The sequence below is a fragment of the Scomber japonicus genome, chromosome 15, assembly GCF_027409825.1.
Source record: "Scomber japonicus isolate fScoJap1 chromosome 15, fScoJap1.pri, whole genome shotgun sequence".
NCBI lineage: Eukaryota > Metazoa > Chordata > Actinopteri > Scombriformes > Scombridae > Scomber > Scomber japonicus.
Window position 1 is genome coordinate 18,695,928 of NC_070592.1, and position 12,881 is coordinate 18,708,808.

General features: G+C 36.0%; 1 protein-coding gene across 1 annotated transcript; it reads left to right on the forward strand.

The window, feature by feature from the left end:
* Positions 1-7,688: 7,688 nt before the first annotated feature.
* LOC128374158 (ladderlectin-like) lies at positions 7,689-8,259 on the forward strand. The gene has a single exon (XM_053334426.1). The coding sequence runs from the start codon at positions 7,759-7,761 to the stop codon at positions 8,257-8,259; it is 501 nt and encodes a 166-aa protein (XP_053190401.1). The 5' UTR covers positions 7,689-7,758.
* The last annotated feature ends 4,622 nt before the right edge of the window (positions 8,260-12,881 follow it).

Here is a 12,881-nt window from a genome sequence, read left to right on the forward strand (position 1 = left end):
CCATTGAAGCTACACCGTGGTAAGTGTCCCTGATTATGGTACAGATTCAACGGCCGCTGCCACAAGTACGTCCCCACACACAAGACCTGGACTGATGCAGAGCTCCACTGTGTGTCACAGAAGGCCAACCTGGTGTCTATCCACAGTCAGGAAGAACAGAACTTTTCGGACTCAGTGATGTCCACAATGAAGGCAGACGGATGTGGTCTGATCGATGTGCAGTCAACTGTCTTTCGGAATTCAGGAGAGCCAAATAACCATGGACATGAGGACTGTGTTCACAACAACTATAGTGATCTGAAATGGAATGATGGCCAGTGTTCTGACATTCATCCATCTGTTTGTGCTTCTCGTATAGACACTAGTCGCTAGACACTGAGCATGGTGATTTTCCACTTGTTGCTCTGCTGAAAAGCATTCAGCCTCAACCAAAAAAACATAAACAATTTTACATGTGTGTACACAAGTTATTTCTTTCACTCTTAATTTCACCAATGTTAAATGTTCACATGATCAACACCATAAGTTCAATAAAAATCTTTAAGTTTGCAAATTTCAGTGTGGACAAACCTTTATTTTCATGTATGTTGAACATTCACACATAACTCCAGTGATTGGTCAAAATGCATATTCATACAACTGTTTGATAGTCTCAAATTGTTCTTTTTTTTGGTCCCAGTTTAACAATACAAAATGGATTATGTATAAAATTACAACAAAAGTCCTTTATTTAAAAAAAATAATGGCATAAATACATTTCACTCCACAGAGCTTTTCCAGAATATACGTATTTATTTTAAACCCCCACTCTTCGTTTGACCTAACCTATCTAAAACATTTAATCTGAAATCTAAGTACAAACTTTATTTTTCTGTTTTTTACCTCACTGGTGCATATCAGCTCTGCTCCTGTGACAGAGAGAAATCATCATGCTTGTGTTCCTCTTCATGTTTGGTCTGGCTCTGAGCACCAAGTCTCCTTCAGGTGACCATGAAGTGTATGTACAGGACAGAAAGGAGTTTTTTTTAATCAAGCCTAAGCTTTTATGAATGAAAGGGGTATCTATCATATGGGTGTTCATCCACACAAAACTCACAATCACCTGATTACATTCAACTGAAAGCTTCCCTCAGAAACTATGTCTCTGCCCCTTAATCTGCTCTGAAAGTCACAAAAGAAGAAGGGGGAAATAGAAAAGGCAGAGCATGAAACTTGCATGGTTTTACATCTCTGAATATTGGGAAAGTGCATACTACAGAAAGATGCAATGATGGAATGTAAAAGTACTTGTTATGTGTTGTGGCCACTTGAGGGCAGCAGAACAATTCAGTGTGATGATACTCATCTCCTCTGGTGTCAAGTGCTATAACAGAGAGACTAACATAAGAGAGTATTTAGTGTTTTCATTGGCTGATGTTTTTGCATCTCAAATAGTCTGTCCATAGAAACTGAGATGGTTGCTAAGGACAGCTTTATTGTAATGCATTGGGCCTCCAAAAAATACAAGTCACTTCTCTAATCTTAATTTTCAACAATGTTGTACATTCACATGAGTAACTACGCTGATTGAGAAAAATGAGAGTTAGCCAATCTGTGCAGACAACTTCTCTGATCTCCTTTATTTTCATGAATATTGGACATTCATACATGTAACCCCCCAGTGAGTAAAAAGGAGTATTCACACAACTTTTTTCCCATTCGACTTAACATTTACTTTTAACATTAATGGCACGAAGATATTTCAATGCACACATTTTCTCTCTTGTATTTTAGATCTAAATTGCATTTAAATATAATGACATGCCAATGTTAGGTTGAGTCCCTGGCAACTTCTGATTAATCAATAGACCAGTGATCTAAGTGACACAGACCAACAGGAAAAGGGTACATTTGTTTCCTTCATTTCTATGTAATAGACAGCGTGGAAGTGGATTTGCCTGTACACAATTGTAATGGAGAGATGTTGTATAAATATGTTTACAGTGTTTTCTTGTCCTCCATTTTCCATCATCCCTTTTCTTTTATATCAATGATTGACACCATAATAAAGTTGTTAAGAATTATTATGATGCAATAAAAATGCAAAAATATAGAAGAACAAACAGAAGAGTTTTCCTGAATGTGCTGAAGTTCAACAACTGTAAACCAGTAGTTATGGTTACTGCTTCACTTTGATTGACTTATTTTCATTTCCTGGTTGATTTTTCACCACTCTTCGTCTATGTTTTTCATTAGACTATGATATTTTTGTTCCAATTGGTAATTATAATTTTTATATTGTACTGTATATATTATGGACCTATATATTTTACAGACTGCACTTTTCTTTTCTAAAGAATGAAATGAATTACCCTGAATTCTTATCTTATACAAAAGAAACCCATATACAGTAAATCTGAAAGAAGAAAGCAAAAGAGATTGAATAAGACTTCGCAATATTCATATGGGAAGGGAAAAAAGCTCAGATTAAGAATGAAAACCTTACTGCTGCAAAGACAAAGAAAGTCTAACATTTATAAATGTTATAATGAGGGCTCTCATAGTAGACTCATCTATAAGTGTGTTCACTGTTATCTAAATTAAAGGGAAGATCCTCTTTAGACTCTATTGAGGTCCAGTTATAATAAGAAAATAACCTTAAAGTGCAATTATAACATATATATACCAAAATGAAAAATAAAAAAGGACCCTAAAGTGCAACTACAGTGCAGCATTGTACAGTCTGACTGCAGGTGGAATGAAGGACCTGCAGAAGCCATCCTTCTTCCACTTGGGGTGTATTAATCTGTCACTGAAGGAGCTGCTTAAGGCCCTCACAGTCTTAGATGCAGAGGGTGAGAGTTGTTGTCCATGACATTGCAGCAGCAAGCACGATATACAGTATGTTACACATTTTATCATTAACACAACATACACACTTGCTATCAGCTCAGTGCCTGTCCGGTCCTGTCATGTACTGGCCTCATACCAGCGTTCACAACCTGTTTTAAACAGAGTTGAGTGGTTGCGGAAGGATATCAGAGCGCCAGCAGACCTGGGACAAGTTAACCTACCTGCCTCTTAATGAATGTAACGCCATAAGTAAATAAAAAGGCGCAATGTAGCAGGATTGTATACAAATGTAATCCTCCCAAAATACTGCATATGCAAACCCGCGCCATAGGTTTTCAGTAATGTCACTAGGCCACCTAAAGTGCAGGCATTGCATCGAAATGTTGCCAAGCCAATGTATTTGAAGTATCCAACAAAGAGATGGTAGTGTATAAACAGGCCACAGAGTAGAAACTTATGGAATCAGATTTGTGCCAAATGAAACAAACAAAACTTCTTAAATGTCATTTTTTGTTTGCAGTTTTGGCACAAACCTCTCGGGTGTGCAGGCTTTTTCAGCAGAGTGTCCCTGACAGGTTTGTGCCAAAACTGCAAACAAGAAATCAGAAGCGCAAATGAGAAAGAGCTGCAGAGAGGCCGCAAAGCCAAGAGGGAACCGTAAACAAAATAATGCATTATTAAAAGAGTAAAAAGCCAATATTTTACACTATTTGACAAATTATTTGATTGCAAGTTACAAGTTTATTTTAAAGTGCTTTCACTGTAAGTGATGGGGATAGCCCTCAGTTTTTTTTTTTGCAAAATTGTTTTTGAAAGTTACCAGAAGGTCGTATCAAAGTTAGTAAAGTCAAGTGGATAAAATCACCTTTTTCTGCAGATCTTTCTGTTTTTATTATTGTCCTCTCACTGCCATTCAAAAGAGAAACACTGTCTGGGGAAACCCAAAGAGAAACTTTGTGCAAAAGACCTTTTGAAGATATCCACTTCATCTGAGTATATTGTAACAGTGTTGCTGAGCATTTTTAATGCTATAAAAATATGATTATTATTGCAGTAGAGTTCTCCTGAAAGTGCCAATATTCAAAAACTGTAAATGAATAATGATCAATAATAAATCTGTTATTGCTTCTCTTTGATTTCCTTGTTTTCATTTTACAGTCCTGCTTGATAACTACCCAGGCAGTAATCATGCACTCAGTGTCATTAGACTATAAAGTTTTTGTTCCAGTGTATAATAATAATTTTATATTGTACTTTATATAATATGGATCAAATGTTACATTGGGTCATGAAGAATAGATGTCCTGTAGAGCAAAGATGAAGACCCACTTTTAAAGAGAACTTCATTATGTTCAGTCTGGGTGTGTACAACTGCTTGTGGTTGACCAACTCAGAGAATTGGAAGACTTAGAGAACATTGTAAGGTGCTTTCACTGACTGACAGTAATGTCTGAATCACTGGAGATCAACAGAGCTCATCCAATCAGCTTTTAACCAAGTGTGGTTTTTAACTATTCTATTCTATACTATCTATTGTATTTTATGTTATAAAGCAGCAAGAAAAATATTTAATATCTTAAAAACAAGAGTATTTAATGGAGAGAACATGTCCTTTAATGGTGAGAAACACACAGAGGTTTTGACTTGTCTATCAGTCTATAGGCATATAGACCACATTACATTTTCATTATAGGTGATATTCTGGATCAGAAGGCTATTGTTTCGACCTATATGAGTAGCTTATATACAGGTAACCCAATTAAAAGCACATACTTTTGAACCTATGACTTGCAAGAAAAACTGGGATTATATTTAGCCTTGTGAAATGCCAAGTCAAATACATTAAACTTGCTCAAAGAAATACTTTTAATTAATTTTGTAATTATGGCTGGGGTATATTTCCACAGAACATACAAAAAGTAGTTTTTTTGCATTTGTTATTATCTGATTTTGTGTTGAGAAGAACATCGGTTATTTACACTCTTTAGAAGAGTTTTAAAGACTGTAAGTAACCGATGTTGTTTATGGGGTGCCGTTTGTAAAGCGGCTCACGCTGAAAATAACAGCAACATTTTGTCACATTTAGCTTCAAACAATGTTTAAAAAACTGGTGTGAATTTTTGAGAGTCACTTTTTTGCACATTTACAACAATATTTGTCTACTTAGAGATATTTTAAATATTTAATTAAAATCGTAAATTAGTATTTTCCCCTGCATTTGTTTGCGATATTAAGGTGAATTGCTTCACTTTCCGAACAATTGAGTGGTTTGTGTGCGCTCCCGCGGGGGGTGCATCTCACGGCAGGGGTGCTTAATACGGCACAACACCTGGTTTATTCACACATGTGCAACAAAACACTGCATCTTATGTATGACGTATGAGATCACATGCCAACAAGAACTAAAGGCGAAACTGTTTGTGAACATTTGCTTATGTTCACCGATGTACTCCGCTGTTGAAGGGATATAAGAACTCTTTCCTGCCATATGCCATCACACTGTATAATAACAGCTGAACAACTCTGGTCATAACTTACAGTCACTATGCACTTTATTTTCTACACACAGTTACACATCGCACATTATTCTACTTTCCACTAAAATCAACACTGTCAATTAGTTGTATATACTTTTGTCCATTACATTTTATTTATTTTATTTTATTTGCTATTGCTATTTTGCTATTTTATTATGTATAGTTTGTTCATTATATTCTTATCGATATGTTGTTATCGTCACTGTGTGTAATGCTGCTGCTGCACTGTCATTTCCCGGCTTGGGATCAATAAAAGTATATCTATCTATCTATCTATCTATCTTCAAACATACCTTTGTTTGCACCGAATGGATCACTCATTTACAATGCAGGGCCATCGCACTCTATCAAATTTAAGTCTTAACCATGATTGCTTTTCTGAGTTCATATGCCTGCTCCTAACGCAACACATGCTGGTTGAAATTTAGGCTAAATGTCGCATTTATTGTAAGTTGGTTATGATGTTTTTCGGTTTTAAAGGGATATAAGATTCCACTCAGGCATGTGACCAGCTCGTATATTCCGCTCTGGAATGGTACCGTTTTGGTCATCCTTGAGTGAGCCAAAGTCTGGTTCATATCATCTTCTTCAGTGGGTAGTGCAGTCTTTTGGGCATTTCTTTTTCAAATGACATTTTTTTCTGTGAAATACATAAAAGTACAACAACAACACTTTTTAAGAATGTGGTTCTTAGTAAAATTCATCATTTTATATCATAAATTGTTTCAGCAATTCCTGGATTAATATCATTTGGTGCTAAATGTAACCATTTAAGACCACACAGAAACCCCTACTCCCTGAGCAAAACGATCTACTCAGTTTAGCAAGAAAATACATACACCCCTGAATGCCCTAGGTCTCTAGTTTAAGGTTGTTAATGGTCTTACTAAAATGGAATGACTGGTACTGGGGGCTAAGAGCATCACAAATGAATAACATTATGTTCTTTCGATCCACACACCAAGACTGTTTAGGGCACACAGTATGCAGTAATAATCACCCCATTAAAAAAAAAAAAAAGTTCTGTTCCAATTATTGTCATTAAATAAAACAGGTTAAAACTCAAAGAAATAAAAATAAATATGATTCCTTTAACTGTTTATTCAGGTGCAAATGCTCTGTAATAGGAGCCACGGGGAAGGGAGCCATGTGTCATTCACAACCTTTTTTTTTGTTATTATATTTTCAAACCATTGTTAAAGTTGTTGCTTGTTTGTTGTTTATATACTTTGGGCTGTAAGCTATTTGACAATTGAAAATATCTTCTATCAAATGATTATTATTGTGTAATGGTTGCATAATAGACATATGGTTTGTGTGAAGGTTTAAGATGGCACCTTTTAAAATAAAAGGGAAATTAAAAATCAAATATAATAAAGGGTTTCATTTTAATACACGCTGAAATTGTTTTTTTTTTATTGCCCTCCAGCCACCGATAAATAATGTTGTTTTCATTTGACAATGTAAACTTAATTAACCTAATACATGACAAATATAATTTGGGTAATAACAGCATGGACAAACACAAAGAATAGAAGCCTACAATCAATTTATTTTAATTCAGTTCTGATACAATATATTCTGGAGAAAAAAATGAGAAAGAGGTTAAATAAGCCATAGTCTCATTACACTGAAATACAATGACATCCTAATGTCATGACAGTAGAAGTTGGTACCTTCTTTGTAATCAACAGGTCAGTGATCTAAGTGACTCAGACCAAATATAAAAAGTTACATTGGATTCCATCATTTCTTTGTAATAGACAGCAGATGTGGATTTGCCTGTAATGTAATGGTGAGATATTGTATAAATATGTGTACAATGTGATCTTCACTCACCCATGTTCTGTCATCCCTTTTCTTTTATATAATTGATTGACACTATTATAAAGTTGTTGAGCATTGATGCAATAAAGATAAAAATATATTGAAAAACAGATATCTAATGATCCATAATACTAAAGTGCAACAACTATAATAAATAGTGATCAATCATAAATTTGTTATTGCTTCTCTTTGTTTTCATTTTAGAGTCATGGTTAATAATTAGCTCTCAGTGTCATTAGACTATAACATTTTATTGCCATTTGATAATAATTTTATATTGTACTTTATATAATGTGGGTTACATGTTAAATTGGGTCATGAAGGGTATGTCCTATAGAGCAAAGATGAAGACCCACTTTTTAACTGAACTTCATTATGTTCAGTGTGGGTGTGCTTTTGACCAATGATATCACATCAACAGTGCAGACAGCCTCTCTGAAGCATATAAAAGGAAGCAGCCTTTCACTTGTCTACAACATTCTTGATCACTTCCAACAGCGCAGATCAGCTCCGACTAACAGATCAACCTCTCATCCTGCTCCTGTGACAGAGAGACTCCAACATGCTCTGCCTGTTCCTCTTCTTGTTTGGTCTGGCTCTGGGGACTGGGTCTACCCCTAACCCTTCAGGTGACCATCCATTGAAGCTACAGCGTGGAAACTGCCCAATGTTCTGGTACAGCTTCAACAGCCGCTGCTACAAGTACGTCGCCACAAGTGTGACCTGGGCTGATGCAGAGTTCCACTGTAGGTCACAGAAGGCCAACCTGGTGTCTATCCACAGTATGGCAGAAGAGAAGTTTGTCAAATCCCTGATCAAGAACTATGACTATTCTGAGCCAGGCGTCTGGATCGGATTTCATGATCTGTACAAAGAAGGCAGATGGATATGGTCTGATGGCTCTGCACTGGACTTTAGTCATTGGCGTGCACACCAGCCAGACAATTATAAAGGTTATGAACACTGTGCTATCAACAAATATTCAACTGCTCACGAATGGAGTGATGTCCAGTGTGGTCTTAAATATCCGTCTGTTTGTGCATCTCGCCTAGACTGTCCATAGCAAGTGAGATGGTTGCTCAGTGCAACCTTTTGATTTTCCACTTGTTGCTCTGTTGAAATGCATTTGGCCTCCACAAAAAATAAAAATATGCAATTGTACATGTGTGTAAACAAGTTATTTCTCTGTCTCTTAATTTCACTAATGTTGGACATCCCATTGAACCATTAGTTCAATAAAATCTTTGTGACTTTGCAAATTTGTGGGGACAAATCTTTATTTTCACAATGAGTAGAAAACAAGTAAGCACTATGAATAATTTACAAGGACCGAAAAAAATTAAATAAAATGAATAATTTGGCTTGATATTCCTTTGTCTGCTGACTACTTGCAGATCACGAGAGTTTGAGAACTACAGTCTAATATTTCCCCTGCAGAACTTCCTCGCAGATCTTATACCTGAAAGTCTGTTTAAATTTTTGCTACTGTTAATTCTCCTTAATACATCTCACGGTTAACACATGCAGTCAAGGGCATTAATATTGCACTAAAGAACGGACTGTATCGTTATGAGTGTGGCGAGGGGGGTACGCAGGAGAAAGACAACTAAACTAAACTAACTAAAGCAATGTGAAAATGAACGCAAGCTTTTGGATATATTTTGACTTAATAGAATCATAAAGGAACTCCCAGAATTACAATTAGTGTAAGAAACGCAAGTGTTCAGTCCACGACAACACCCCTACTTGCAATCATCAGACTTCTGTAGCGGCTAATTTTTAAATCCAACTCCACTCATTTGGGTTTTACACGACTAAACTTTCCCTTGGACGGAGTTTTTGCTGTAAAACGCAGCTTAAAATGACACTCAGATCAAAGGTAAGCGACTGAGTAAACTCAATGAGTCAAAACGAGCACTATTGTTAACAGCTAACGTTGCTGTCTTGGCCGACCCGAATCTGCTCAGTTGTAAAGATACATTAATAACTTCTTCACGGTTAAAGTGACTATACTAGTTGTTAGTAATTAGATTCGGTGACCTACATATCCTGCCATAATGTTATATACTGAGTACTATTTTCATAACTTGTCAACCGTCTTTGTTTTGACCTGGATAATAGCTTGCTTGCACGTGATCTGCCTCAATGCTCAAAGTGAAAACAGTGGGGCTTCAGTGTTTAGGCAAGGGAGCTGGAGAGGTGGATCCAACCTGTGTCGTCCCATCTCCGGAGAGGTCAGAGGTCAACATTTCTGTGTCAACATGTTGGACCTGGGATATCAATCAGTGCATGAATCATCAGACTATTGATTGATCTATTAGTCATTCAGTCTGCACAATCTCAGAAGGGGAAAAATCTCGATCAGTGTCTCCCAAAGCCTGAGATGCAACTTAAATGCTTCCTTTTGTCTCAATCACATCCCAAAGATAATCAGTTTACTATCATAGGACTAACTTAACCTTTAAAGGAACCAGAAAATATATTCAAATATACGAAGCTGGGAGCAGATTACACTTTTTTGCACGTTTTCTTTAAAACATTGTCAAGTCAGATTTATTTATGAATTATATTTAAAAGCTACAATCTTGCTTTGCAATTTAAATACCAAAAAAGCAACAGCACAAAACAACACAATATAACTCAAAGACCAGATTAAAAGACAATAAAAATAATAAAGAAACATAACTTTAAGAAATAAAAAGGCAACTCTCATACTGAGTTAAAAGCCAAGAAATAAAGATGTGTTTTAAAAACAGGTATTGTAGGGGCCAGCCTCACATGCACAGGCAAGTCACCCCAGAGTTCGAGGGTTGCAACTGCAAAGGCACAATCTCACCTGAAAGCTCAACCTTGATCAGAGAGAGGTTGGAGCTCACACATTTCTTTTGGCATAGACGCCTTTATTTAGCAGTAGACAGACAGGAAACATGGGAGAGAGAGGGGGGTGTGACATGCAGCATAGGACCTCCGGCCAGGATTCGAACCTGGGGTCGGGTGCTTACGTGGCATGCACTCTAACTTGATCACCTCCGCGCCTGCAGCTCACCTGTTTGGTGTGGCAGGATGAGATAAAAGCATGTTTAACCTTTTCAAAATAATAAAACAATAAACAGGACTTGACCTTTAACAAGAGCCTCAGCTGGGAAAAGCTACATTTGATCACAGAGTTTGTTTGTCCAGTTTAAGTCATTGTCCATCAAGTATTCTAAACAAAGACACATTTACATTTTGGAAAACATTTTTACGTGTCATAAAACAAAACCACATTAGCAAAACACTTTTACCAGTCCCTAAACAAGTTTACATTTTAGAAAACAAATTAACAAGAAGCGAAACACTTTACAGGTCCCGAAATAAATTTACAAATGACACAAACCGGAAAGGGAAAGAACCAAATACTGGACGTGACATGAAAGTGATAAAGTGTGCAGCAACAGTCTGTACCAGTACACCACTATGTTTACTCAGCTGTTAAATAAACCGTAGACATACAGTACTGTGCAAAAGTCTAAGGCCACCACCATCATTCAAACAGAAAATACAGGAACTATGTACACAAGATTTAACATTAATTATTATTATTAATTAAGGTTCAATTCCATTTAGGTTTAAGAAAGCCAGGTTCCTGCTATTGCTCAAGTGTAAGGGGAGGTCACACTAAATACATGCCACTTTAACTAATAGAAGCTGTTTTCTTTTCTATTTTTTCCCCAGTTTTTTTATAATGGGGGCCGAAGACACACGGTCCTCTCTGACAAGTCTTAGGCCACTTAGATAATTAGACATTTTAGATTTGTTGTTTTAGCAATGCTGCCTATAATGACCATATATAATCATTTTTCAGTCTCTTTATTAGAATACAACCAAAAAATACAGGAAATGTGTATGAAAACAGAAAACAGCTTCTATAGGCTGAAGTGTGTAAGTATTCAGACCTCCCTTTACACTTGAGCAATAGCAGGAACCTGGCTCTTTTTAACCTAAATGAAAAGGAAACTCAATTAATAATAATATTTTATAATTAATGTTAAATTTTGTGTACATATTTCCTGTATTTTCTGTTTGTATGATGGTGGTGGCCTAAGACTTTTGCACAGTACTGTATATGTATGAAATAAACTAGCTGCTATCATGCTATGTACAACACTGAAGGGAGTTTTCTTCTTCTCCCAACCCTTTCCTTCTCCTTTGTTCTACCAAGAAATGGTTAGAGTATAAAAGTTAATGTTTGGGAAAGTCCTGAACTTAATCCAATAGAAATACTGAAAGGACCTGAAGCAGGCAGTTCATGCAAAGAATCTCACCAACATCCCCAAGTTGAGACCGTTCTGTAAGGAGGAACAGACTGAAATTCCTCCAAGCTGATGTACAGTTGGTTGAAGTTATTGCTGTGAAAGGGGGTTACACTAGTCATTGAAATCAAGGGTTCACATACATTTCTTCTCAAATAAAAATGTAAAATTGGATATATATATAAGTGATATAATTCTAAAGGGTTTACAATTTTTTAAGAAGCACTGTATATCCCAAAGAAGACAGCAAAAGAGATGAAAAAGATTTCTTTGCCTTCATAAAGCAAGGAACCCCATACTAACCCTATAAACCCATCCCAGCTTTTATGTCAATGATACAGATCTACAGTATGGTTCCTTCTTGAGAGATAAAATGATTTTGATAATTTCATGACTATGTTGACTGCATATGGCAAGAATGTAATACATTTTACTGACTTCCTTTTCTTGATTTCCTTTGTTATTTTTATACTGTAATTCACAGGTGTTTTATCCTGTAAATTCAATGGTGGAATGAACATTTAATGCTTTTGAAATTAACTTAAATATCTGAGCTCTGATCATGCAACCACGGATAACAGTACCATTTTAATGTACCATATTTATAAACATATGGGACAATTTTTATTCAGGCTACTAAACAACCTTGGACTCAGGTAGATATAAGCAGAACAAACTCCTTTTGTGTATGCCTTCATAATGTGTAATAATACAATATTGTCTTCCATTTTCTATTTTAAGTTGTTGCAATAATAAAACATATTAAAGGATTTTGACTGACATTGTAACAGTGTTGCTGAAAATGTTTGATGCAATAAAAATAAAAGTATTATTATACAGTAGAGTTCTCCTGAAAGTGCCTAAGTTCAAAAACTGTAAATCAATAGTGATCAATAATAAATCTGTTATTGCTTCTCTTTGATTTCCTTGTTTTCATTTTACAGTCCTGCTTGATAACTATAAAGTTTTATTGCCAGTGTATAATAATAATAATTTTATATTGTACTTTATTTAATATGGATCAAATGTTACATGAAGTCATGTCATGAAGCATAGATGTACTGTAGAGTAAAGATGAAGACCCACTTTTAAACATAACTTCATTATGTTCAGTGTCTGTGTATACAACTGCTCGTGGTTGACACATGCTTTTGACCAACTCAGGGACATACCTGAATGGGACTCAATGACACCCAGTAAGAAGGAAAATTAATGTGATCTGATGGATCCACAGTTGACTTTACCTTTTGGAACAGAGGAGAAAAGGAGGAAAGGAGGAAATAAACACTACCCACAAAACCACTGTAATGAGTTGAAATGGAATGACATTGTTCCTTTTCTTAAACAGTATTTTGTTTGTGCACGGTTTGTCCTGAGGATCTGAGAAGGTTAT

Excerpts from the sequence above, each read along its gene's own strand:
- LOC128374158 (XM_053334426.1), top strand. The coding sequence starts at position 7,759 with ATGCTCTGCCTGTTCCTCTTCTTGTTTGGTCTGGCTCTGGGGACTGGG.